This window comes from Dendrobates tinctorius, unplaced genomic scaffold, assembly GCF_039654945.1.
Source record: "Dendrobates tinctorius isolate UK_male_01 unplaced genomic scaffold, ASM3965494v1 ptg000226l, whole genome shotgun sequence".
NCBI lineage: Eukaryota > Metazoa > Chordata > Amphibia > Anura > Dendrobatidae > Dendrobates > Dendrobates tinctorius.
Genome location: NW_027361893.1, coordinates 6,058,329 through 6,085,891, shown reverse-complemented (window position 1 = coordinate 6,085,891; position 27,563 = coordinate 6,058,329). Strand labels below are relative to the sequence as shown.

Genomic DNA, 27,563 nt, shown 5'->3' with positions numbered 1-27,563 from the left:
CAATACCTGCCAAGTAAGAGGGCCAGTACGGAATAAAACTGTACAAACTGTGCGAGGTTCCTCAGTGTACACACACAAATGAAGGGTCTACGAGCGAAGGACACCCAGATTAACCCCTCTGAATGCCCCCTGTCCTGGGGATGAGTGGGAAAATTGTGTGGGAATTGCTGCACCCACTGTTACATACAGTTGCATGCAAAAAAAAAAAAAATCAGAGAGACCTCCCTAAGCCGCTAATTGGACAAATACTGAAAAAGTGCAACAGCAGAGCCCAGTGCAGGGACAACATAATGGTGGTCAAGTGTAAGGAGAAAAGCGATGTCCTTATCTTATTATTATAACCACCATACACCGTGAAAACAGCCCGTTCGTCACTGTTTGTGGTACCAAAACACAAGTCCCAAAGCCAGATTGTATCTTGGATTACAATCGGTACATGGGGTGTTGATCTCTCAGATCTTCAAACCGTACAGTGCCATGTGAAAAGCTAAAGTAAAATTGGTCATGCAAATTGTACAGATGGCACCGTACAATGCTTTTGTGCTGTTCTGATCTGCAGGCAACAAGGACCTTCCTTCAGTTTCAGGAGGTAGTCATCAAGAAAGGCACTCAGTAAGGGTCCCAGTACTTCTGAAACTGATAGTGCCGTATTGTCCCAGGTCAATATTTCCCAGGACAGGTTCCCCAAACAGCAAAGAAAGGAAGATCACAAAAAGATTGCAGAGTATGCTCCAAGAGAGGAATCCGACAGGACACAATTTATCATTGTGAAACCTGCCCTGAGAAACCTGGCCTTTGAATTAAGGATTGCTTAAAATCGTACCACAGGTCCACATATTAATAAAATTAGTTTTTACCCTGTTGACACAACACACTTATAATCTGATGCACTCCACACATCTTACACAAAACACCACATTATAAATTCATACACCAGTAAAACCAAAAGCATTATAATCATTACTATAAAACTATACCTTCAGATAAATTCCTTGAAGGGTCTAGTTTCCAAAATGGGGAATTACCACTGTTTAGGCACATCAGGGGCTCTGCAAACACGACATGATGCCCGCAGACCATTCCATCAAAGTCTGAATTTCTTCCCTTCCGAGCCCTGACGTGCACCCAAACAGTGGTTTTCCTCCACATATGCGGTATTGGCATACTCAGGAGAAATTTCACAACTACTGCAGTACATTTTCTCTTGATGCCCTGGTGAAAATAAAACAATCAGAGCTAAAATATCATTTTTTGTGGAAAAAAATGTGATTTTTTTGTGTTTTCACAGCTCTACGTTTTAAACGTCTGTGAAGAACCTCGGGGTTCAAAGTTTTTGTACCACCTCACATTTTAAGTCACTTTGACTGGTGTATATGACATTAAGTACCCAAAAGTGACACCATTCTAAAAACGACATCCCTCAAAGTGTCTGAAACCACATTCAAGAAGTTTATCAACCCTTCAGGTGCTTCACAGGAACTGAAGCAACATGGAAGGAAAAGATTAACATTTAACTTTAGTCATGAAAATGATCTTTTAGCCCCAATTTTTTTTGTCTTCACAAGAGTAACAGGAGGAAAGGAAATGGACCACAAAAGTTGTTGTTTAATTTCTCCTCAGTATACCGATAACTCGTATGTGGGGAAAAACCACTGTTTGGGCGCATGGCAGAGCTGGGAATTGAAGGAGCGCTGTTTGACTTTTTGAATACAAAATTGGCTGGAATTGAGTGGATGTCCTGTCGCGTTTGAAGAGCCCCGATGTGCCTAAACAGTGGAAACCCCCCACAAGTAACCACATTTTGGGAACTAGATCCCTCATGGAACTTGTCTAGATGTGTGGTGAGCACTTTGAGCCTCCAGCACCGACCTCCACCAGCAGAGCCACACTCCACATAGAGAATAATGGAGCCTCCAGCACCGACCTCCACCCGCAGAGCCAGACTCCACATAGAGAATAATGGAGCCTCCAGCACCGACCTCCACCCGCAGAGCCGCACTCCACATAGAGAATAATAGAGCCTCCAGCACCGACCTCCACCCGCAGAGCCGCACTCCACATAGAGAATAATGGAGCCTCCAGCACCGACCTCCACCCGCAGAGCCGCACACCACATAGAGAATAATGGAGCCTCCGGCACCGACCTCCACCCGCAGAGCCGCACTCCACATAGAGAATAATGGAGCCTCCAGCCCCGACCTCCACCTGCAGAGCCGCACTCCACATAGAGAATAATGGAGCCTCCAGCCCCGACCTCCACCCGCAGAGCCGCACTCCACATGATGTGCATGTCTGATACCCCATATGTGGGGGCAAAACACTGTTTGGGCGCATGGCAGAGCTTGGAAGGGAAGGAGCACCGTTTGACTTTTTCAACGCAGAATTGGCTGGAATTGAGAAGACGCAATGTTGCATTTGGAGAGCCCCTGATGTGCCTAAACAGTTGAAACCCCCCCAATTCTAACTCCAACCCTAACCCCAACATACCCCTAACCCTAGCAGAATGAACAAAAACCGGCATTTCATGAATTTCTTTTGGGAGGTGCATTTACACCGTTCCGTGTGTGCTAAAATTGATAAAGCGGTTTTATTCTTCAGGTCAGTACGATTACAGCGATACCTTATTTGTCGTTTTTTTACGTTTTGGCGCTTTTATGCAATGAAAACTATTTTATATAAAAAATAATTATTTTTGCATCGCTTTATTCTGCGAGCTATAACTTTTTTTTTTTTTTCGCTGATGACGCTGTATGGCGGCTCGTTTTTTGCGGGACAAGATGACGTTCAGCGGTACCATGTTTATATCCATCTTTTTGATCGCGCGTTATTGCACTTTTTGTTCGGCGATATGATAATAAAGTTTTTTGCTTTGTTTTTTATTTTTTAAGGGGTTCCCTAAAGGGGTTAACTAATGGGACAGTTTTATAGGGTGGGTCGTTATGGATGCGGCGATACTAAATGTGTACTTTTATTATTTTATTTTAATTTTTTTTCCAAAAAATGAATTTATTAGGGAATATTTTTTTGTTTAGTGATTTTATTTTTACTTTTTTTTTTTTTTTTTTTTTTCTTTTTTTGTTTGTTTTTTATTCTTTATTACATTGTCCTGGGGGGACATCACTGTCTTGTGTCAGATCACTGATCTGACACATCACGCAGCGCTGTGTCAGATCAGCAATGTGACAGGCACTGCACAAGGCTTCCTCATGCCTGCGCACTGAGGAAGCCGCCTCCCTGCAGACCCCTGAAGATCCCCGCCGCCATATTGGATCCCAGGACCTGCAGGGAAGGAGGCCCCCAGAGCAGCGCAGCACATCGCGCTGCTCCGGTGGTCTCAGGGAAGCACGGAGGGAGCCCCCTCCCTGCCAATGCTTCTCGAAATCCCCGGCACACTGCGATCATGTTTGATCGCAGTGTGCCAGGAGTTAATGTGCCGGGGGTGGTCCGTGACCACCCCTGACACACAGTGCCGGGTGTCAGCTGTGATAATCAGCTGACACCCGATCGCGATGACGTACTATCCCGCTGGTGTATGCGTCCTTTTGACGGAGCGGCGACCTGCGCCAAACGCAACGTGTTGCATTTTGGTGCGATCGCCACACCGTCAAAAGGATGCATGCGGTGGCAAAAGCATACCTGCGCACGGCCTGCATACCCAATGCTAAAGATGCACCTATAGGCGGAGCTGACCGGAGGAGGTGGCTCGGGTGAAGCTTCACAGCGAGTGTCCTGTGCGCCTCCAAACGCTAATGTGAAACTAGCCTAACAGAGGAATGGCATTAGGTCCTGGCAACGAGACTCGCCTTATCGTGGCTGGCGGGTGAATTGTCAGTCATTACAAACAGAGTGATCTATTTCACGTGTTTATTTCTGTTAATGTTGATGATTATAGCTTGCAGCCAATGAAAACCCAAAAGTAATTATCTCAGTAAATTAGAATAATTAACAAAAAACACCTGCGAAGGCTTCACAAATGTTTAAAGAGGTCCCTTAGTCTCTTTCGGTAGGCTCCACTATATATGTATTTTTTTCCTCTTGAGGTTGGGGGGCCCAATTCCAGCTATTGCTGTGCGACCTGGGAGATCTATCTACTCCACTGTGTGTAGGATAATATAGTATAATAAAGTTGTTATGGATGTAACTTACCTAACATTGTGCAGTGGTTCTGCTTTCCCTGTAGTGATGGCTATTTCTGGTTGTTAAAACTTCGATTTTTTTTTTTTCCACTTTAAAACATGTTTTAAACCCATTTTAAAAACCTCTGATCAGTGCGATCATACAACATACAAGCCTCTGATGGCTCCGGTGATGCACTGTACTACTGTAGTGCCGTGTATCATCACTGCCTGGCAGTGTAATAATAACGGCCCCATACACATGAGATAAGTTTCGGCTGAACGGTCATTTGGCAGACGGCTATCTCTCCCGACTCCCCCATACACACAAATATTCCAGCTTTCCTGTGATCTGTATGAGAGTCACCTCCAGACTCCTCTAGCAGAGGATTATCTACAGGAAGAACAAACGGATTATCCTCTGAAATTCAGGATGCCAGATCCTTCTCTACCCTGACAACAGCTGCCGGGATGGCCCCAAATACATTATATAGTCGCTCAAACCCCTGAAATCAGTGCTTTCATGTAGCTTTATAGTAATGTGTATGGAGGCGATGAAAGGTAACTTATTAGTCGCTGCCTCTGGCTCGGCCTAATAGATCTTCATACAGTGCAGGACCAGACACCATTATTAGGCATGTGTCATAAACCAGCAGAAAGAAGGTGATTTTTACCTGCCCAGGCCTCCAGGCAGCAGACCCATGTAGTTAAGATGGCAGTAACACAGGTGTAAAAATACTGATGAAGCAACCACTCGCAGCCTACCAATCTATGGAGGGGGTGGTTGCCTAGTGTTAGGCGTCAGGTTCCTGCAGCGGTTCAACAGGAATCCAGAGCCTCACGTTCTGCGGTCTCCCATTGTCTTTGGACCGCAGAGGAGATTGCTCAGCAATCCCGGCTTCCCAGACACTCTGCCCAGACCTGCTCTGTGGGGCTGGCTATTGCTGCCACCTTTGGGTCAGCAATGGCAATGAAGGCTGCTCAGCAGCAAATCGCTCCAGAGACTGTCCTCCTGCCGCTCCACTGAGCATGCTCACGAGACGATCTCCCACTGGAGATCGGGAGCCACATGTCCAGGTCCTTCTCCAGATCTGATTGGTCCATCTCGGGGATCTGGAAGCTTCCAGAAGATCCTGGCTATAAAAGGTTCGCATGGCCGCTCGGCCATGTGCTAATATAGTCTCTAGTTGCTAATGTGTGAATGGTGATGGATGCATTAAGATCCCCTCCCTCTGATATTACGAGTATGTATTGGGACTTGGCTGTAGAGTCAGCGCCAGCCAGTGGCAAGCTACAAGCCACAACAGCATCCTCCACAGTGCTAGCGTCCGACAGTGCGCCTGCTTCCGGCCATTGTCGACTAGCGGCAGTGTCTGTCGCCGCACTGCAGTCTGCAGCTCCTCTTGGCGTCCTCATTTGCGACGCCGCACGCACGGTAGGTCTAGATGGACGCAGACCCTCTGCCTAGGGCCCACCTCCTGTGACCGTATACTGTGCGTGCACTTCTCTGAGACCTGTGACGCTAACAGGTTCAGCCTTTTGTGTTTTCCTCTTAAGGGATCTCTGTGAGTAAACAGAGATTGCTCAGCGCACTTGGGTGACGTTCAACCCGCGTGCGTAATACCGCCATATGGTATGTCCGCCATTAGCTAGCAGCAGTGTTAACACCTTCTGCGCGGTGGACCCTGGACGGTGAACGCACTTTACGTTATTTTATATTTAGTGCGTCCTGCCGTCCCTAACAGCCTATTATGTTATTGCACAATAGAGACTTGTATGTGGCGCTGTTCACACAATGGAAATGCACAGCATCTGGTTTACAGCCTATTAATGATGCCTATACGATCAGACTAGGCGGGCTGCCCAGCGCTATCCAGATGCATCCCATGTGAACAGACACCAAGTGTGAGGACCCTTGACACAGGTTGCGAGCTTGCATTTCTTGGCCAAAATATCGACTAATACCTCACATATTTGTATATGTAGTTTCTACACTTTATCTTTCAGGGTGCAGCTGGGCTCATTTGGTCTTGTAAACTGTGGTGTCTGTTCACATTTGCACCTGTGTTACTGCCATCTTATCTACATGGGTTTACTGCATCTGGATAGTGCATTTGTCTGGAGGCCTGGGCAGGTAAACATCGCTGTCTTCTTTCTGCTGGTTTTTGAATTTTTCGAGGATTTCTAGTCCTCTTTTAGTTGCTTTGCTTTTGCATGTAAGTATCATAGTAACTAGGCCGCCCCATACTATCGAGTACTTGGGGGCGGAGGGCAATCAGCCGGACTCTGTCACTCCTTCTTAGGTACCATATTTGCTTTTGACAGCAGCAAGTGGTTAAACTGCCAGGGTTTTTGTTGCAGCCGCTCCTGTGCCGTCCCTGTGGTGTACATCTATGTTCTGGGGCCCAAAAGTTTTATTGTTAAAAAAAAATTGTTGAAAAACAATTGTTAAAAAATGTCTTCTGTTTTTTCCATGTTTGTGGCAACAAAGTTTTTCTAAAAGCCTCAATCTTCTGTGTGTGGATCAGAGCTGAGATCTAACGTGATAGAAGATTCCAGTGCGGGGAAGACGGGAAACCTTCATATAGACGGCCAGTGGGGATGGAGTCAGTGACGGACTCTGGCCAAATATGTTTCTAGAGCCGTAGTAGAAGATGAAGATGTCCTCATCATGAAGTAGTTATTTCTCCTGTCACGTGTAATGAATATCTCCTGCAGTATTGCTAATGCCAATTCCAGTGTCGGGAAATGAGACGAGAATTAGCGTTATGGAAGATGAGTCTATGAGAAACGTATTCAGCTGCCGACTCCGAGGGAGAAACTGCTTGTTGTCTGTGGCCTAAATATATAGGTTTTATTAGTAGATGTAAAGAAGGAAACTAAATACTGTAAAATAATAACTCTCCTCATATGTTTCCCTTATTATCTCCAGTAATTGTATTATTACACAGGATTTTTATGATGTTACATCGGCTCATCTTCTCATTCAGGTCTCTACAATATCGGATCCTCTCAGTGAAGATCTTCTACATAAGAGAATTTTCCTGATTTACTCATCAAAGATGGATATGGACAGAGACAAGATGGCGGAGAGGATATTACACCTCACCCTAGAGATCCTCTTCCGCCTTACTGGAGAGGTGAGAGATTCTGATGACGTCACATTACATCATTCTTATCTATGGGAATAACAGATGGACAGAACTGGAGAGGTGAGGACTCTGGAAATGTCTGTAGTGAGATTTATTAATGTCTCTCCATAACCAGGATTACACAGTAGTGAAGAAGACCTCTAGTGAGCGCTGTCAAGACCCTGTGTCTGAAGGATGGGGAAGACCCCTGAGCCCAATCGCGGAGCCTCCACCACACCCCCTGTTACATGAGGACACAAATGACCAGAAGATCCTAGAACTCGCCTACAAGATGATTGAACTGCTGACTGGAGAGGTGACACTGAGGGGAATGTTGGGACATTATACAGTAACGCTATGAAGGGATCGGGGGGATGACGGTATCATTGTATGTGTCAGGTTCCTATAAGGTGTCAGGATGTCGCCGTCTATTTCTCCATGGAGGAGTGGGAGTATTTAGAAGGACACAAAGATCTGTACAAGAACATCATGATGGAGGTTCCCCAGCCCCTCACATCACCAGGTAATAGACAGGACTAAATACACATGGCCTATAATTATCTGTATGTAAAGAATTCAGTCCCTGTATGTGTTTCCTCCAGATCTATCCAGTAAGAGGACAACACCAGAGAGATGTCCCCGTCCTCTTCTTCCACAGGACTGTTATCAAGAAGATCCCACTGCTCCTCAGGATCATCAGGTAGATGGAGAGAAGGTGTCATGAGATCTCCTTTATGATGTGTAGATGGCTGTGAAGGTCTTGTGCTCAGTCTTGTTTTATACTTGTGTAATGAGAACGGTGGAGATGGCAGGATTAGAGCTGATCATAGATGTGACTTCTCCATCGGTCTGTGACTTTTAGAATATTTGTTTCAGGGTGAAGATCTGACCCATATTAATACTACGGAGACGTATGTGAGGGGTGATGAGCGGTGTAAAGAGGAGATTCCTACATATGAAAACTCAGGTGAGTAGTAACCAGTAAATGCAGAGAAGTCAGATTCTTCTCGGTCACCATCTGTGGCTGCTTTTTCGGTGGCGTAGACTGGTCATATCACAATCGTGTGATCACCATTTGGCCTCAAGACCACAACATTCTCCTCCTCCCAAAACTGCTCTAATGACTTTGGGCATTGAAAGCCGTTTTCTGACTTCACACATAAGATCTCAGGAGTGGACATGGATGTCAGATATATGTACCATCCTCCAAAACTTTGCGGAATCCACCAAGATGGTGAGTAGCAATGACGCCATAATTAACGTCTCCATCCTGCTTCTCTGTGTTCTAATAATATTTATAATTATTTGTATAGCGCAAACATTTTTACAGTTTAACAGTTTCAAACACAACAGTCCTAAGTAATAACAATAACACAATAATTATACAGAAATAAAATGACCCAGCTCTTGACAGCTTACAATCTACACTAAGTAACAAAGATAACAATAATTAAACCCAAAAAAAACAATTCTGCTCGTGACAACTTATAATTTACAATGAGGTGGGGGAGGTAAAAACTACAGGGGTTTATTTACAATGTATTTACAATGATGTTACTGAGGTTAGTCGAAAGTCGTGGAGGCCTGAGGAAGAGGAGAGCATGGTCAGTCGTCCTCTTGGTGAGGACACAGAAGTATTAACTGTTAGCAGTGGCTGAGTTTGGTGACGGGCAATACTGATTGGTGACACTTCTAGACCCACACTACAAGGAGAACTTTAGATCTTATTCCAGAGGCAGACAGGCGTACTAAAATGTTGGAGGACCAAAGGCCCCTCTTGCGGAATTATTAAATAAAATTCTCATTTGAAAATGCTGGCAGCAGAGGTCACAGTTCGTTGGCCAAGCAAGGAGTACAGGTGAGAGAGACACAACTCCAATCCAGCAGGGGCAGTCGAACACTGGCAAAGTTCAGCGAGAGTTTTCTCAGACCCTCCCATCACCCTGGCCCTGAGGCGCGGGGGACTCTAACAAGGAGAGTAAAGTTTGGAAAAATGCTAAGTGAGTACCTTGCTGACCATAGTCAGTCAAGGAAAAAAGAAACATCCGGCACTGTCCCTGAGGAAGAAATACCCGCAAAGCCACTTATAACCGCTATCAGTACCTGTAACCCTTGCTGAACGGATGCTCTATCCATGTGAAGAAAAAACATGAACTATCGTAGTAGAAAAAGACAGCAGGATGGCACTCACCGTTCTCTTGAAATGATTCACTTTATTTCATGTTAATAAAGCATAGGCGTTGGCACGGGAGAAATGCAAAAAGACGGACGACAGCTGTTTCGTGCACAATGCGCTTCAACAGGTCCCATGCTCAGGCTCAAGGAAACACTAATTTATTCCACATGTGTGAACAAAAACTCCGCCCTTTACCTGAACGTGTCTTAAAAAAAAAAAACCCAAAATAAAAAAATAAAAATAAAAACAAGCATAATTTACATACACCATATGCAATAAAACTAGCAATCATAACCGCTTCAGAGAAATACGGACATATCCACTTTTTCATTTAGACCCAAAGGACCTGTGGCTTTTGTACGGAGGATCCATTTAGCCTCTATTTGTAAAAGATGTTTTTTATGACTCCCTCCATACTGCGGTGCAGACACCCTTTCAATGCCAGTAAACCGTAATGCTTCCGCATTCCCTCCATGTACCTCTCCTCATGTGTTCTATAAGTCTCGGGACACCCTTTCCTGTGCTGATGGAATTGAGATGTTCCCTGAATCTTACACAGAGGGGCCGGATAGTTTTCCCAATGTAGAAAAAAACCACATGGGCAAAACAATGCATACACTACAAAGGAGGTCCTGCAAGTAATGAATTCCGTGACTTCGTGAAATATACAGTAGGTCCCATTTTTACAGTTTTGCCACTTAATTTAAATGGACACCAAGAACAGTTTTTACATATATAATTTCCCTTTGGGGCACTAGATTCCAACCAATTATTTCGTTTGTTTTGAAATCTGTTCTTGACTAATAAATCTCGAAGGTTAGTACTTCTTTTACTCGCAAATAAAGGACCCCTACTGACCACATCTGTGAGGTCTCTGTCACTTTCCAGTAGGTGCCAATTCTGTCTGATGACTGTTCTAATGTGTCTATCCATAGAATTATATGTAAAACTAAAAACAAACCGTTTCTCTTTTCCTTTTTTGATCTGCCCGTTAATAACTGGTTCACTATTAACCCTCTGTAAGGCGGAACCTAGAACAGAATCAGGATATCCTCCTTTTTTTGAATCTGCTACGCAATTCATTCGCTTGTCTCTGAAAACCTTCATTATGACCATTAAATTTCTTTAATCTCAAAAATTGGCCATACAGCAAGGAATTCTTTACATAATGGGGGTGTGCACTATAATGTAAGAGGGAGTATGTGGATGAAGATTTACGAAAAATTTCTGTATACAAAACTCCACTGGTTAACTTTAATCTGACATCCAAAAAATCTATTTCTGAGCCTCCAAATTGCGAAGTAAACTTCATGTTCATATTATTATGTGAATTAAGAAACTCCACAAATAAATTGAAATCCTCTTTTGACCCGTCCCACACAATGAAAATGTCATCCACATAGCGAATAAATAATTTTATATACTTCAAAAAGGGATTGGTGACCGCATAAACTTTCTCCTCCAAAACTGCCAAAAACAGGTTAGCGAGGGTGCACGCGACGGGCGTACCCATCGCTGTACCCTCCGTTTGCCTATACCAGACATTGTCAAATTGTAACGCGTTATGCGTAAGAATAAAATCAAGACCATCTATGATGAAATTGATGGTTCCCAGATCTCTATCAGAACTCAAAAGCACTTGTCTAATTGCGTCTATTCCACCCTCATGTGGGATTCTAGTGTATAGATTTTCCACATCTATGGATGTCATCTGGAAATTATCCTGCCAATCAATTTCTTTTAAAACTGTCACAAAATCTTTCGAATCTTTTATGTACGAAGGAATCTCCTTGAGGAGAGGATGCAAAAGCCAGTCTATGTACTGGGATAGGGGCTCCGTGAGAGACCTTGCTGACCATAACAACGTCCTCTGTCATTCCTCTGTGCCTTATAATTATTTGTTATCCATGCTGAACAAGTGGCATGAACTGGCTCTCTCTACTGTGCACGTGCGCTGTACTCACGGTTAAGGAGCGCATGGTGCCTTGCCCTCTGGCGGTCACTGGGCACAAGGCACCTTGCTAAATGGCAGTACTGCTTTTAGTGGTGGGAGCCAACAGAAACGGTCCTTTGCAGCGCCAGTGCTCTAAGTATGGAGCACTCTGCTCAGCCTCCTATGCGCTGCTTGTCCACGCCAAAAATCTCTGCTGTCAGGCCGGCTTTCTCTTAAACTGGCCCCCTGCCTATAGGTCACTGGGTCCGTCTGTCTGCTGCAGTTCGTCACAGCGTCGGCTCTTCAGGTGTATAGTGCACTGCCACCTTGCTGCTCACAGCTGGGGACTTTTCTCCTGCTTTGCTTTTTTTTTCCCTCAGCTTCCGGCCAGGTTCCCTGTCTAAACACACCCCCCTTCCTGGGTAATGGGGCCTGTCCCTTCCCCTATTCCTTCCCCCGGGAAGCAGGGGACGCAACCTTGACAGTTCTGGGCGTGGCGCAGCACAGGTACCCGCAGCCCGGTCATCCTGACTCCGTACGTATCTGGCCATTCAGTTCTTTAATGCAAGCATCATAGAAGGCATGTTCTTCCAATTTTTAAAAGAAATTTCTACATTATATACAGAACAGTTTCACTTTGAAGGACTTTGTGGCTCATATCAATCCACAAGATAACACTAGTCTCATACGTCAAAATTTTGGTGGTATATCATTTCCCCCACTGACTGTGTATGTTCTGACTTATGTAACATCATTTGGGTGATCATAATTATTCATACCTATTTGCTACACAATATATTCATCTTTTCTTCAAGGCTTCAGAATATAAAGTTGTAAAAGTGAAAGCAAGTTGAAGTGTGCTTTAACTCGAATATGAAACTGCTTGTCATCTTTACTATTTCTCCATTCTGTGCGCGGCTAACCACCTCATTTATCTTATTGTGTTTCTTTGGCAAGAAAACAACAGCTCCATCAATACCACGTGCTTTTGCTATTAATTCATCATGCTGGTAAAGTAAAGGTGAGATTAGGCATCGAGATAACATCTGTGGACTGTAGTCAACATGACACTGTGCCAAGTCCCACTGGAGTCTAGCTACCAATTTGACATAGTTTGTGCACAGCTGAACATAGTTGTCAGAAAAAGAAGATTTTGATTCAATAACATGTTGGATGGTTTGTCAAGTGGAAACACCATGTACTATTATTATTTATATAGCACCAATACTTCCATGGTGCTGTACATGAGAAGGGGTTACATACAAAGTAATAGATATCGTTTACAGTAAAAAAAAATTACAATGACAGACTTGTACAGAGGGGAGAGGACCCTGTCCTTGCGGACTTACATTCTACAGGATAAAGGGGAAGAGAGAGGTCGGGGGTGCAGCACCTCGGGTGGTGGAGAGGCGGCAGCGTGGTGGTGTAGAAGTCGCATCTACGACCACCACACTCTCCAATTGACACCTCTTGAAATGCAGCCGAAATGTCAAAATCTCTAGCTTCTGTAATAGAAAATGCAGGGACTCGCTCCTTTTTGACATCATCATCATCCAACCATTTTTTTTTAAACTCTTTTATTAACCATAAAACAACGTATACACGTATGTATATAGCCAAGTGATATACAACCATACAACCATAAAAGGACAGCAACCTTTCCCATTAAATTCTTAATACAACATTTGGTTTCATAAGTCCATGCATTGCTGTGAGGATAATAAACCAAGTCAACAGATGAGCATAACATCTTGTCTTTATAACCACTTGGTGACATATATCTCAAAATGATACTACACCTTAATTAAACTACAACTACTACTAACACACTGCCAAGCACAATTATGTATTATTATAAGTAGCCATTCAATGCCATAGGATAGTCCAAGGAATTTTAAGTATAATATTTATGGTGGTACCGAACCACCACGTACTAGAACGCTCATACGGTATAACCGCATTTACCAGTTCAGTCCAGGCTCTGAGAGAAGCATGTACACCACCCATTCAATGCAGTGCCAACATTTTTCTAGCCAGTAAGTGTCTACCGCAAGAAAATTCTAACATAATGTCCCCACATCCCCCGTCCAACACCCCGAACAAACAGACCAGTGGATTAAGGGAACTGGGATTTGTACTAATGAAGTCAGCAGCGATGTTCCCTCATTCCAGTAGGAGAGGATCATAGGACAACTCCACGCCATATGAGCAAAGTCTGCCTCCATCGAGTGACATCTCAAACACTCCAAAGACTGGATTCGACCCATTTTGAAGAGTCGTGACGGGGTTAAATATGACTGGTGTATCATATATAGTTGAATCATTCTATTATTGATTGATGGCGATACCACAATTGAAGACTCAAGAACCTCTTCCCAATCCTCCTGAGCATCAGGAAGAAGACCCTCCCACCTTCTCCTGATTGCCACCACGTCAGAGCCAGCTCCCACAGATAGCATATAAGTGTATAGAGCGGAAATGAGACCCTGGGCCCCATGGGACTGAAGGATTCCTATTAAAGGAAAAGATGAAATAGTTTGGCCCTCACACACAGAGCATAAGTGTGACTGGAAAGCTGATCTAAGCTAAAGGTAGCGAAAAAATTGAGACCTCCGGGATGTTGTTTTTGGACTGAATTTGTTCGAAGGACACTAGGACACCATTTACATATAAGTCTTTGACCGAGGAGACACCATGTGAAATCCAGAAATCAGCAGATGGGTGGTTCAACAGCATCGGGAAATAAGCTTTGTTCCATAATGGCATTTCAGCTACAATATCCCCAAAATGGACCACCTTTTTTAATTTGTTTCCAGACTAACCTCACTAATCGGAGTAAAGGTAATAATCGGGGATTGCCGGGATTATTCGTTTCTAAAAAAACCCAGCGGCCTGTCAATTCCTGCAGCATGGGCCAGATGACATTCAGAGTTAGGCAAGTGACTGTCAGGCATCCATCTACTCAAGGCCTTAATCTGCCCAGCAAGATAATATGAAAATCTGGCAGCGCCGCCCTGCCCATCTGTTTGTTTCTTCGTAAAGTAGATAATTTAAGCTTTGGTATGGTTTTTCCCCATATAAATGATGTAATTAGGGAGTTTAAATTTGCAAAGAAGGACTTGGGAATCAGCACTGCACTGTGTTGGAGGGAATAACTAAGCTTAGGGAGAAAAATCATCTTAATTAGATTTATACGACCAGCGATGCAAATTTAAGCTTAACTAGATCCAATAGTGGAAGAATATTAAGTTGTAGGTCAAGTTCACTATTTTAGGGGATATTGATTCCTGAGTATTTAAAATGGGACACTATAGGCAATGAAGACAGAGTACCAAGATGGGCTCCTGAGCTGTGAGAGAGGGGCAACATGGTGGATTTCTACCAGTTAATATATAGACCCGAGTATTTACTGAATTTATTGACCATATCAATTGCATATGGCAGCATCTCCTCTGTTTTATCCATGAATATCATCATGTCATCAGCATATAGGCCGGTAGTATCTAGGCGATCTGCTATATGTATACCCTTGAAGCCCCGCCGCGCCTCCTCCGGTTAACTCCGCCCATTTCTGCATGCAGCCTGCGTACCCTATCTTTAACATTGGGTGCGCAGGCCGTGCCGCAGTATGCGGATGCCACCGCATGCATCGTTTTGACGGTGCGGCGACCCACGTAGAACGCATCATGTTAGACTTTTATGCGGGTGCCGCATCATCAAAATGCATACGCATACTGCGTCACGGCCTGCGTACCCAATGTTAAAGAGAGGGTACGCAGGCCGCATGCAAAAATGGGCGGAGCTAACCGGAGGAGGTGCAAAGGGGCGGGGCTTCACGGAAGAAGTCCGCAGCCCTCCGTCCGCAAATGTGAAACTAGCCTAATTCTATCAAGGCCACTGTCCATAACCAGGTTAAAGTCTCCCATACATATAACGTATTTATCCAGGTAATTTAAAGCAAAACTCAACTTTTTTCCTTTTGAAGAATGGACAATTTAGCTGGGGGAGGATTATAAATACACAGTGTCACATATCCTCTAGAATTTATCGATGCGTATACAAATATGAAACGACTTTCAGGGTCCCTTCGAGCCTCTCTGACCTCCCATCTGACATGTCTGTGAATCAGGAGTGAAACCCCCCCATGAATAATTATTATGAAACGCAGGAGCCAACCATTGTACCCATGGCTTTTGTATATAATAATAATAATAATAATAATAATCTTTATATAGCGCCAACATATTCCGCAGCGCTTTACAGTTGAACAGTTTCAAACACAACAGTCATAAGTAACAACGTTAATACAATAAAGCGAAGTAAGACGACCCTGCTCGTGGAGCTTACAATCTACAATGAGGTGGGGGAGATACATCATTGTAAATACAAACCTGTGCTTTGTATTTACAATGATGGTCCAGCCATCTTCAGGGGGGGTGGGGGTTAGATGGAGATAGTGAATGGGCTACACACACACAAACATAACATGACTTTGATTACTGAATGTGATAGGCCGCTCTGAACAAATGTGTTTTGAGCGAGCGCCTAAAACTATGCAAATTGTGGATGGTCCTAATATCTTGGGGTAGAGCATTCCAGAAGATTGGCGCAGCCCGGGAGAAGTCTTGGAGTCGGGAGTGGGAGGTACGGATTAGGGCAGAGGTTAGTCGAAAGTCATTTGCGGAGCGCAGCGGTCGGTTAGGCCGATAGACAGAAATGAGGGAGGAGATGTAAGGGGGTGCCGCACTGTGGAGAGCTTTGTGGGTAAGAACAAGTACTTTGAATTGTACCCTGTAATGAATTGGCAGCCAGTGTAACGACTGGCGAAGAGCGGACGCGTCTGAGTAACGATTAGCCAGATGGACAACCCTGGCTGCTGCATTAAGAATAGACTGGAGAGGGGAGAGTCGAGTGAGAGGGAGGCCAATTAATAGAGCATTACAGTAGTCCAGGCGGGAGTGGATCAGGGCGACAGTGAGTTTTTGTTGTTTCCATGGTGAGAAAAGGGCGGATTCTAGAGATGTTCTTTAGGTGTAAGCAGCACGAGCGGGCAAGAGATTGTATATGGGAGGTGAAGGAGAGATCGGAGTCAAACATAACACCCAGACAGCGCGCCTGCTGTCGGGGTGTTATTATGGTGTCACCCACAGAGAGGGAAATGTCAGATTTAGGGAGGTTAGTAGATGGTGGGAGCAGAAGAAGTTCAGTTTTGGAGAGGTTGAGTTTCAGATAGAGAGCAGACATGATGTTGGAGACTGCAGACAGACAGTCAGTGGCGTTCTGTAGTACAGCGGAGGTAAGGTCTGGGGATGATGTGTACAGTTGTGTGTCATCAGCATAAAGATGGTACTGAAAGCCAAATCTGCTGATGGTCTGTCCAATTGGGGCCGTGTAGAGAGAGAAGAGAAGGGGGCCAAGGACTGAGCCCTGAGGTACCCCAACAGTGAAAGGAAGAGGAGATGAAGTGGAGCCAGAAAACAACACTGAAGGAGCGGTCGGAAAGATAGGAGGAGAACCAGGAAAGAGCAGTGTCCTTAATGCCTAGTGACTGGAGCCTAGAGAGTAGGAGAGGATGGTCAACAGTGTCGAAAGCTGCAGAAAGGTCGAGAAGAATGAGCAGAGAGTGGTCACCATTACGTTTTGCTGTCAGTAGGTCATTGGTCACTTTGAGTGCAGTTTCTGTCGAATGTAGGGGGCGGAAACCGGACTGTGAAGGGTCTAGAAGGGAGTGAGTGGAGAGGTAACAGGTAAGGCGGGAGTATATCAGGCGCTCCAAGAGTTTAGAGATGAAGGGGAGATTGGAGACTGGTCTGTAGTTGTTTGTGCAGGATGGGTCGAGGGTGGGTTTCTTTAGTAATGGAGTAATGATAGAGTGTTTGAAGGAGGAGGGGAAAATTCCAGAGGAGAGGGAGAGATTAAAGATTGTAGTTAGGTGAGTTGTGACGACTGGAGGAGATGTGAGGGAATGGGGTCGGTTGTGCATGTAGTCGGACGAGAAGAGGAGAGGAGCCTGGAGACTTCTTCTTCTGTGATGGGATCGAATGTGGAGAGTGAGCCAGGGGAAATGCAGGGAGGGATGGGAGTCACTGAACTTGGTGATTGGGAGCGGATTTCCTGACGGATATTGTCTATTTTCTCTATAAAGTGGGAGGCCAGGTCATCAGCGCAAATGTCTGTGATAGGGGCTTGTGCTTTTGGCCTGAGGAGGGAGTGAAAGGTGTCAAAAAGTTTCTTGGGGCTGTTGGATAGTGAGGAGATCAGGGTGGTGAAGTAGGTCTGTTTGGCGAGGTGAAGGGCAGAGTTATATGTCCTTAACATAAATTTGAAGTGTATGTATATACCGAGCGGAATTTCTGGTTAAGTGTGTCTCAGCTAGGGCTACAATATGAGGATGGTATTGTCTAATTTGTGAAAATACCTTGACTCTTTTACGAGGGGACTTCCTCATGTTCCAGGTCATGCATATAATATCAGAACCCATGTCATCCATCTAGATATGATATACATTCCCACATTGGCAGAATTTATAGGCATCACGTAGCGATTGTTTGCAGTTACAACTACATGGCTAACATCAAACTGATTTAATACAAAAAAACACAAAAAAAGTTAAAAAAAATAAAGGAGCAAAGTCCTTTGCCCCTATCGTGAGATAATCAAGGGGATACCCTCACTGAAAACAGCATCCGGTATTATTGTCAATTTGGACACTAGTGGAAAGAGCTCCATTTTTAAACCTAGTAGGAGAATTCCAAGTGACCGCACACACATCAGGACCTCTTTTCATGGGATCCCATGTGGGACCATAGCCACTCAGATGCCTCTGCCAGATCTGTAAAAAATACGGAAGAAACTTCATGCACAATTCGGAGTCGGGCTGGATACATCATGGAGTATAGAACATTCTTTTCTCTGTGCTGCCTCTTGATATCTGTGAATTGTGCCCTCTGCTTCTGGAGTTCCATAGAAAAATCAGGGAATATCGAAATCGTGGCATTGTTAAATTTGATGGGAGTTTTTTGCCGCGCCATGCACAGTATAGCATCTCTGTCCTTGCAATTAAGGAGCCTCACCAGAAAGGGTCTAGGTGGACCGCCCGGAGGAAGTGGTTTTGTAGTGGGAAAATTCATCTCCTAAAGTGTCTTTAAGCCAGCTTTCAAGGAATTGCTCAGGATGCTGGCCTTCTGAGCACTCCAGCAACCCAATGATTCGGATGTTGTTTCGGCGCAGTCTATTTCCTAGGTCATGCGCCTTCTGTTTCCAGGCATTTATAGAGCCAAACACTTTTCTAGCTTGGCCTCCATAGGTGGAAGGTTATCCTCCAGGTGGGACACTCTTGATTCTACCACTGTAATGCGCCCCCTCATGGCCTGCATGTCCTGCCAGAGACTCCCCACTTCAGAGTGTACATCTTCGATTTTCAAGGTCAGAGATGTTCTAGTCAAGGAAATGGCCTGCATTAACTGCTCGGATGCCTGTCTAAGAGTTAGATCTCTGCTCTCACCTCTCTCCTCACTATCAGAGGTACGGTTTTTATCTTAATCCCCAGTCTTAGTGCACGACTTCTTAGGAATAATTCTATCAGATGGATCAATCCTTGCAAATTCTTTTAGCTTGTCTGCCACTCCTGACCCCCTTGAGCGATTCATAGTTAACAATGATGAAGTATGGCAAGTTTAACAACCATATAATGATAGAGCCCCTCTTCCAGGAGCAGAAGCACTGTTGCAAAAGGGTGTGTGTATATGTATATATATGTGTGTGTGTGTGTATATATATATATATATATATATATATATATATATATATATTACATACACTAGCTGAAGAGCCCGGCGCTGCCCAGGCATAATAACTAACTGGTTAGTTATAACAAATTATAATTATCCTCCATCCCATAGTCCCGTGCCCATGTACACATCATACATATCCACCATCCCATAGGCCCGTGCCCATATACCCATCATACACATCCTCCATCCCATAGTCGAGTGCCCATATACCCATCATACATATTCTCCATCCCATAGTCCCATGCCCATATACCCATCATACATATTCGCCATCCCATAGTCGAGTGCCCATATACCCATCACACATCCTTCATCTCATAGTCCCATGCCCATGCTTGATACACACACACTTTTTCCCCATTATGTAGATGGGGACAAAAATTGTTTGGTGAATTGGAGCGCGTGGGGTTAAAATTTTGCCTCACAACATAGCCTAGGACGCTCTCGGGGTCCAGACTTGTGACTGTGCCAAATTTTGTGGCTGTAGCTGCGACTGTGCGGATGCCTATCCCGGACATACATACATACACACCCACATTGAGCTTTATATATTAGATAGATATATATATATTGTAAGGTAGTGCTGTCATTCAAGGTTGGGGACACTCGCTTGGCAGCCAAATAATCACATCCGGCACGGGTTTTCCATAAACAATAACAATCCATGCGGTTTATTCAGGCATCATAAACCCACAGCAGCAACATAAAGTTCATATAATCAGCATAGCGTTCATGACAGAGATTCCCTCTTGTTAAGCCTGTGGTCACACAGGTTACGCAATGTCCAGTACTCAGGCCCTTCAGCCTCACAGATATCTCGCACTGTCAGGGTTACCTCATGGCTGCTTCAGCTCACTGCAGACGTTCATTCCCTCTCCCTGGGCATTGTCAGACGTTTGCAGCCATTACTCACAGCATTCACGTGCTGTCAGTCAGGAAGCCCCATCTCCCAGCGGGACCTTCCACAACGGACCAACCGGGTCCCAGCATTCACTCCATGTGACCTTCCCTGGCCACCTTATATGGTCTGTAGCCACGCCCACCGGGTCACATGGCTATGACCTCATCAGTTCCTTCACACTCACATAGTCCTTTACTACCAGCTTTTTCAGACACACCCCTGGGTGGATTTGTAGGTAGCTGGTCTCATCCGTCTCTCCAGCTACCTGAAGACTTCCCTAAGACATTGACACGGAACCTCAGCAGTATCACTGCTGATCAACACATACACAAGTCTTCATCTCAAGGACACCCACGTTGAGATACATTACGATCATTCAGCATCCTACACCTATCAGGACACTAGAAATGCTTATACGCCTGTCCTGGAGCACCCACACAGCGCCCCCTAGTGGACACAGTGGTCACTACATCACAATATATATATATATTATATATTTGCTCAACTCCGTAGTCTGCTGGAATATAGATAGCTACAGATAGCATAATGAAATGAAATATTAGGTGCTGCAGCAGGGGAAAAGTATCATATAAGTCCTGTAAGTCAGGCCAGGTTGTTGTGACACAGTGCCTACAGGGGCAGCAGTAAAAGATCATAGATTCTTAAGATAGCCGGGGCGGCACAAGCACCAGGGGCAGCTAAAATATCAGTGAGGGAGCATGGGGCTCATTTTTCAGAGTTCACACTGCATCTCCCCTTCCTGTACCTCCAGTGAATTAGTTGCGCTGCTCCAGTGGCTCCCCCGAGACCGAGATCCTCAACCCTATGGACCAAAAGCTGGCCGCCGCCTTCCTCAAGCCCCGTGTTCCCGCTAGTGTCTCCTCAGTGTCCCACTCACAGGGGTCCAGTGGAGTAAGTTATGTGCAGGTAAATGTCAGGATGCGAGGAGCTCTGTCTCAGCGCATTTCTCCGGCTCCGCTACATCACCACACCCCATCATCCACCCATATAGCATTATTATTGTTGTTTATATAGCGCCATTAATTCCATGGTGCTTTAAATGAGAAGGGGTTACATACAAAGTAATAGATATTGTTTTCAGTAAACAAATTTACAATGACACTGGTACAGAGGGGAAAGGACCCTGTCTTTGCGGACTTACATTCTACGGGATAATGGGGAAGAGACAGAAGGGTGGGGGGTGCAGCAGCTCGGGTGGTGGTGTAGAAGTCACATCTACAACCACCACATTCTCTAATTGGCACATCTTGAAATACAGCCGATATGTCTTAATTTCTAGCTTCTGCTACAGAAAATGCAGGGGCTCCTTTTTGACATCCTCGTCCAACCAGTTTAGTATTAGTAGGTGATGGATTGTCAGACTCCGGCCCAGGAACGCCAGGCTTCAGTAGTTGCGAGTCATGGCCCCGTGCTCTGGCTCTTACAGTCATGATTTAATCTAGAAGATTTCGCCTTCATAATACAAAGACAGAGTACAACACCGCCCAAGCGTTTACCCTCTACTCCTCGGACTTTCTATCTGCGCAGTGACTGCCTCGAGGCAGAAGATGATGGTGGTAGCAGTTGGAGCATTTAAGACAGTCATGAAGCAGCCATAACAACTTGAAACAGAAGTATTTTTACCGAGATACCACACTGTTCAATATGTGGCCTGTATTTTTACCCCAAAATAGTGTACAGAACTAGGGTAACTGACAGCAAATACAGTGGAATGTAATCCTGAATTGCCACAATTTGTAGGCCACAAATACATCAGACGTCAGACAGCGATACCACACTACCAAATATGTGGCCTGTTTTTTTTAATGCAAAATAGCAGGGCTGTGTAGTCGGTAAGCCAAACCTGCGACTCCGACTCCTCAATTTCCCTTACACCGACTCCGACATATATTGCTTATATTTAAGTGAAAAATTTATTGTAGTACAATGTGAACATCAGACATTTAATCATTTCTATGATCCAATAATCAAGATATTTAGATAGAACATAATATCTGTTTATTGGAATACAACTTTACAACACAAAAAACTGTAATAAATTGTAAATATGTAATACACTGTATACATGTACATGTATACGGTACAGACCAAAGTTTGGACACACCTTCTCATTCAAAGAGTTTTCTTTATTTTCATGACTATGAAAATTGTAGATTCACTCTGAAGGCATCAAAACAATGAATTAACACATGTGAAATTATATAATTAAAGTGTGAAACAACTGAAAATATGTCTTATATTCTAGGTTCTTCAAAGTAGCCACCTTTTGCTTTGATTACGGCTTTGCACACTCTTGGCATTCTCTTGATGAGCTTCAAGAGGTAGTCACCGCAAATGGTCTTCCAACAGTCTTGAAGGAGTTCCCAGAGATGCTTAGCACTTGTTGGCCCTTTTGCCTTCACTCTGCGGTCCAGCTCACCCCCAAACCATCTCGATTGGGTTCAGGTCTGGTGACTGTGGAGGCCAGGTCATCTGGCGTAGCACCCCATCACTCTCCTTCTTGGTCAAATAGCCCTTACACAGCCTGGAGGTGTGTCTGAGGCCATTGTCCTGTTGAAAAATAAATGATGGTCCAACTAAACACAAACTGGATGGAATAGCATGCCGCTGCAAGATGCTGTGGTAGCCATGCTGGTTCAGTATGCCTTCAATTTTGAATAAATCCCCAACAGTGTCACCAGCAAAGCACCCCCACACCATCACACCTCCTCCATGCTTCACGGTGGGAACCAGGCATGTAGAGTCCATCCGTTCACCTTTTCTGCGTCGCACAAAGACACGGTGGTTGGAACCAAAGATCTCAAATTTGGACTCATCAGACCAAAGCACAGATTTCCACTGGTCTAATGTCCATTCCTTGTGTTCTCTAGCCCAAACAAGTGTCTTCTGCTTGTTGCCTGTACTTGGCAGTGGTTTCCTAGCAGCTATTTTACCATGAAGGCCTGCTGCACAAAGTCTCCTCTTAACAGTTGTTGTAGAGATATGTCTGCTGCTAGAACTCTGTGTGGCATTGACCTGGTCTCTATTCTGAGCTGCTGTTAACCTGCGATTTCTGAGGCTGGTGACTCGGATTAACTTATCCTCCGCAGCAGAGGTGACTCTTGGTCTTCCTTTCCTGGGGCGGTCCTCATGTGAGCCAGTTTCTTTGTAGCGCTTGATGGTTTTTGCCAATGCACTTGGGGACACTTTCAAAGTTTTCCCAATTTTTCGGACTGACTGACCTTCATTTCTTCAACTAATGATGGCCACTCGTTTTTCTTTACTCAGCTGCTTTTTTCTTGCCATAATACAAATTCTAACAGTCTATTCAGTAGGACTATCACCTGTGTATCCACCAGACTTCTGCACAACACAACTGATGGTCCCAACCTCCTTTATAAGGCAAGAAATTCCACTTATTAAACCTGACAGGGCACACCTGTGAAGTGAAAACCATTTCCGGTGACTACCTCTTGAAGCTCATCAAGAGAATGCCAAGAGTTTGCAAAGCAGAAATCAAAGCAAAAGGTGGCTGCTTTGAAGAACCTAGAATATAAGACATACCGTATTTTCAGTTGTTTCACACTTTTTTGTTATATAATTCCACATGTGTTAATTCATTGTTTTGATGCCTTCAGAGTGAATCTATAATTTTCATAGTCATGAAAATAAAGAAAACGCTTTGATTGAGAAGGTGTGTCCAAACTTTTGGTCTGTACTGTGTGTGTGTGTGTGTGTGTGTGTGTGTGTGTGTGTGTGTGTGTGTGTGTGTGTGTGTGTGTGTGTATATATATATATATAATATATATATATACACATACACACTATGACTTATCTCGGCTAAGATTGTAGCCTGAGGATCTAGGCTTTTTCACACTATGGGCGTAGCCAGGATCAAACCTAGGGGGGGCAGAATCTCATACTGTTCCGCAGAATTTCATACTGCACACCTCAGCTGCTGCAGAACCTCATACTGCACACCCCTACACTTGAAAATAAAGCCTGCACCTTAAGAAGATGTGGTGATGAATGCAGTCTATTTATTCCAACTATCAGTTGATGTTGATGTTACTGAAGACGAGCAATGCCTGTCCTGGGCGTCCTTTTGGGCAGCTATAAGGTGTACCTGACTGGTGCTAAAAAAAAAGTGTTAGTTTGTGTGCTACTCGGCTTTCATTCTTTTTGGTACAGATATGATATGGATAGACAGATATGGATAAATGGATATATAGAGCAGATTTCTAATCTGCTTTTGCTATTGAAAACATTATCTATGAGCTCAAAAACCTTTCAGGTGATGCGGGTTTTTTAAAAAGCTGATCTGCTTTTGCAACTGAAAAACGTATCCTCAAAAAACGCAGGAAAAACGCTGTGTGTGAATGTAGCCTTAGATCAGGAATAGAACAGTCATTTATAGGACATTTCATAACTTTCCCAAATTCCTATGAAAAAATATTCAGCATATTCTGCATTGAACTACTGTACCCAATTTATTATATATTTTAGGAGTCGGAGTCGGTCCATTTTATACAAAATCCGACTCCACCAAAATGAGCTCCGACTCTGATTCCACAGCTCTGCAAAAATAGTGCTGTATATAACTAGAGTGACAGACATGAAAAACACTAGAATACCGGCCTAATATGGACAAACGTAGAACACAAAGATATGAGGCCTTTCACGGAGATACCACACTGCCAAATATGTGGCCTGTATTTTTTTAATGCAAAATAGTTCTTTATATGACTAGAGTGACATACAGCAAACAAAATGGAATTTAGGCCTAAAATGCCCAAATTTTTAGCACACGGATATATGAGGCGTGTCACAGATATACCACACTATAAAATATGTGGCCTATATGTATTTTTTGGGGGTTCAACAAAATGGTGTCAACAAACTGTGTAAGACACTCAAAAAAAAATTCTACTCTACCATACCACATAAAAATGAAAGATTTCTCTGTGCACTCAAAAGTGATTTTAGGACCCCTTTAAAATCGCTGGATTTTCATGCTGTGCTAGGAAAAGGGTCTGGCTGTATTGTGCAATGTCAAAAAAGCAAATGGAGGAAAAAAAGGGCTCTGGATTGCTTTGCATTGAATTAAATAATCTCTATGAACCTGGCAAAAAAAACTTCCTAGCCAATTATACCTGGGGTAGATATATACGGTCAATACAGTGGCATGCAAAATTTTAGGCACCCCTGGTCAAAATTACTGTTATTGTGAACAGTTAAGCAAGTTGAAGATAAAATGATCTCTAAAAGGCCTAAAGTTAAAGATGACACATTTGTTTTGTATTTTAGGCTAAAAAGTAATACACATTTGTAATTTTTTCACATTTTAAAAATTACAAAAAGAAAAATGGTCCGATGCTAAAGTTTGGGCACCTTTTGGAGATTTGTGTTGCTCAGATAACTTTGACCAAGGTTTCAGACCTTAATTGGCCTGTAAGGGATATGGCTTGTTCACCCTCAATGTTAGTAAAGGCCAGGTGATGCAGATTCCACAGGTTTAGAAACACATAGCCTCCTCTAACCTTGTGCGAAAAAACAGCCACCATGGGTTCTTTTAAGAAGCTGCCTAGCACTCTGAAAATGGTGGAGGCCCACAAAGCAGGAGAAGGCTATAAGAAGATAGCAAAGCGTTTTCAAGTTGTCCTTTCCTCAGTCCAATATGTAATTCAGAAATGGCAGTTTACAGGAACAGTGGAGGTCAAGATAAGGTCTGGAAGGCCAAGCAAAATTTCAGAGAGAGCTGCTTGTAGGATTGCTAGAAAAGCATATCAGAATCCCCACTTGACTGCAAAAGACCTTCAGAAAGATTTAGCAGATTCTGGAGTTGTGGTAATTGTTCTACTGTTCAGAGACACCTTATCAAATATGGCCTTCATGGAAGAGTCATCAGAAGAAAACCTCTCCTGCACCCTCACCATAAAATTTAGCATCAGAGGTATGCAAAAGAACATCTAAACAAGCCCAATGCATTTTAGAAACAAGTCCTGTGAATCGTTGAAGTTAAAATAAAACTCTTTGGTCGCAATGATCAAAGGTATGTGCACAGAAAAAATTGCATAGAATTTCAGGAAAAGAACATCTCTCCAACCATTAAGCATGGGGATGGATCAATCATGCTTTGGAGTTGTGTTGCAGACAATGGCACAGGGCACAGGGAACATTTCACAGGTAGAGGGAAGAATGGAGTTAATGAAATTTCAACAAATTCTTGATGCAAACATAACACCATGTGTAAAAAAGCTGAATTTGAAAACAGGATGGCTTCTACAAATGGATAATAATCACACACATCAAAATCCACAATAGACCACCTCAAAAGGCGATAGCTAGAGGTTTCTCCATGGCCCTCACAGTCCCCTGATTCGATCATCATTGAAAATCTGTGGCTAGTCCTCAAAATAGCAGTGCATGCAAGACGACCCAGGAATCTCACAGAAATGGAAGAATTTTCCAAGGAAGAATGGATGAAAATCCATCAAACAAGAATTGAAAGACTCTTGGCTGGCTACTAAAAGCGTTTACAAGCTGTGATATTTTAAAAGGGAGTGCTACTAGGCACTAACTATGCAGGGTGCCCAAACTTTTGCATTGGCCTATTTTCCTTATTGTAATTTTTAAAATGTAAAAAATGACAATATATAATTTTTTTGGCCTAAAATACAGAGAAAATGTGTCATCTTTAACTTTAGCCCTTTTAGAGATCATTCCATCTTCAACTTGCTTAACTGGTCACAATAACAGTAATATTGACTAGGGGTGCCCAAACTTTTAAATGCCACTGTATATGCTATAGGTAGAAGCAGACACTAATAGAATAGACCCTCTTGATGTATGCAATGATATCTATATACACACATACAGTGTCTGCAGACCTTGCACTGATATGTATAGAGCGATGTACACTCCCCTTCCTACCTAACACTGCAACCTATATACTCTGAATTAGTCCTTAGAAGGACTGTTGGTTTAGCTGGATGTGAGTTGTTTAGGATGGTACACCCCACACTAACTAATAAATCCCCAATTTTGACCAGATCTCGGCAGCAGTTCTACCTATACTATCTCAATCTGGAGCTGAATGCGCCGAGCAGGGCGGCATCCGGTCTCTTATACCCCTGATGATGCTGTGCAGCCAGCCAATCACTGCACAACCACAGCAAAGATGGCTGTGGCATTACAGTGCCTATATAATCTCTACATGGTGATTGGGTCTCTAAACACTGCCAAAAATGCTTGGTGGAGACCTGAGTTCCCACTGGGTAATCCCGGAAATGCTCGGTGCTCGCCGAATACACAGAGTACCGTGATACTCGGGCTAGTAATGAGTAGTGGCAAGCACGTTCGCTCATCACTACTAGCTACTCATTTATTACTGATGAAGACTGTTGAGTTTGATCATTTCAGTAGATGTTATTGTCTATAGTCACAATTTTCGACTACAGTAGTTAGTGTCCATAATACTCTGATTTAACCTCTCCCCACACCCAATTTTGTGT

General features: G+C 43.8%; 3 protein-coding genes across 3 annotated transcripts in view; 2 read left to right on the top strand and 1 right to left on the bottom strand.

Moving 5' to 3' along the window:
• The window catches only part of LOC141059269 (uncharacterized), a 1,095,346-nt gene that overhangs the window by 136,428 nt on the left and 931,355 nt on the right, over window positions 1-27,563 (top strand). The window lies entirely within an intron of this gene.
• The window catches only part of LOC141059247 (uncharacterized), a 317,930-nt gene that overhangs the window by 78,827 nt on the left and 211,540 nt on the right, over window positions 1-27,563 (bottom strand). The window lies entirely within an intron of this gene.
• Window positions 1-27,563, top strand: part of LOC141059260 (oocyte zinc finger protein XlCOF8.4-like) — a 60,749-nt gene that overhangs the window by 29,886 nt on the left and 3,300 nt on the right. The window contains exons 2-6 of the mRNA XM_073555580.1: window positions 7,106-7,255; window positions 7,383-7,562; window positions 7,646-7,769; window positions 7,849-7,946; window positions 8,123-8,213. Of these exons, the coding sequence (XP_073411681.1) occupies window positions 7,106-7,255; window positions 7,383-7,562; window positions 7,646-7,769; window positions 7,849-7,946; window positions 8,123-8,213 (643 nt within the window). The remainder of the gene's footprint in view (window positions 1-7,105; window positions 7,256-7,382; window positions 7,563-7,645; window positions 7,770-7,848; window positions 7,947-8,122; window positions 8,214-27,563) is intronic.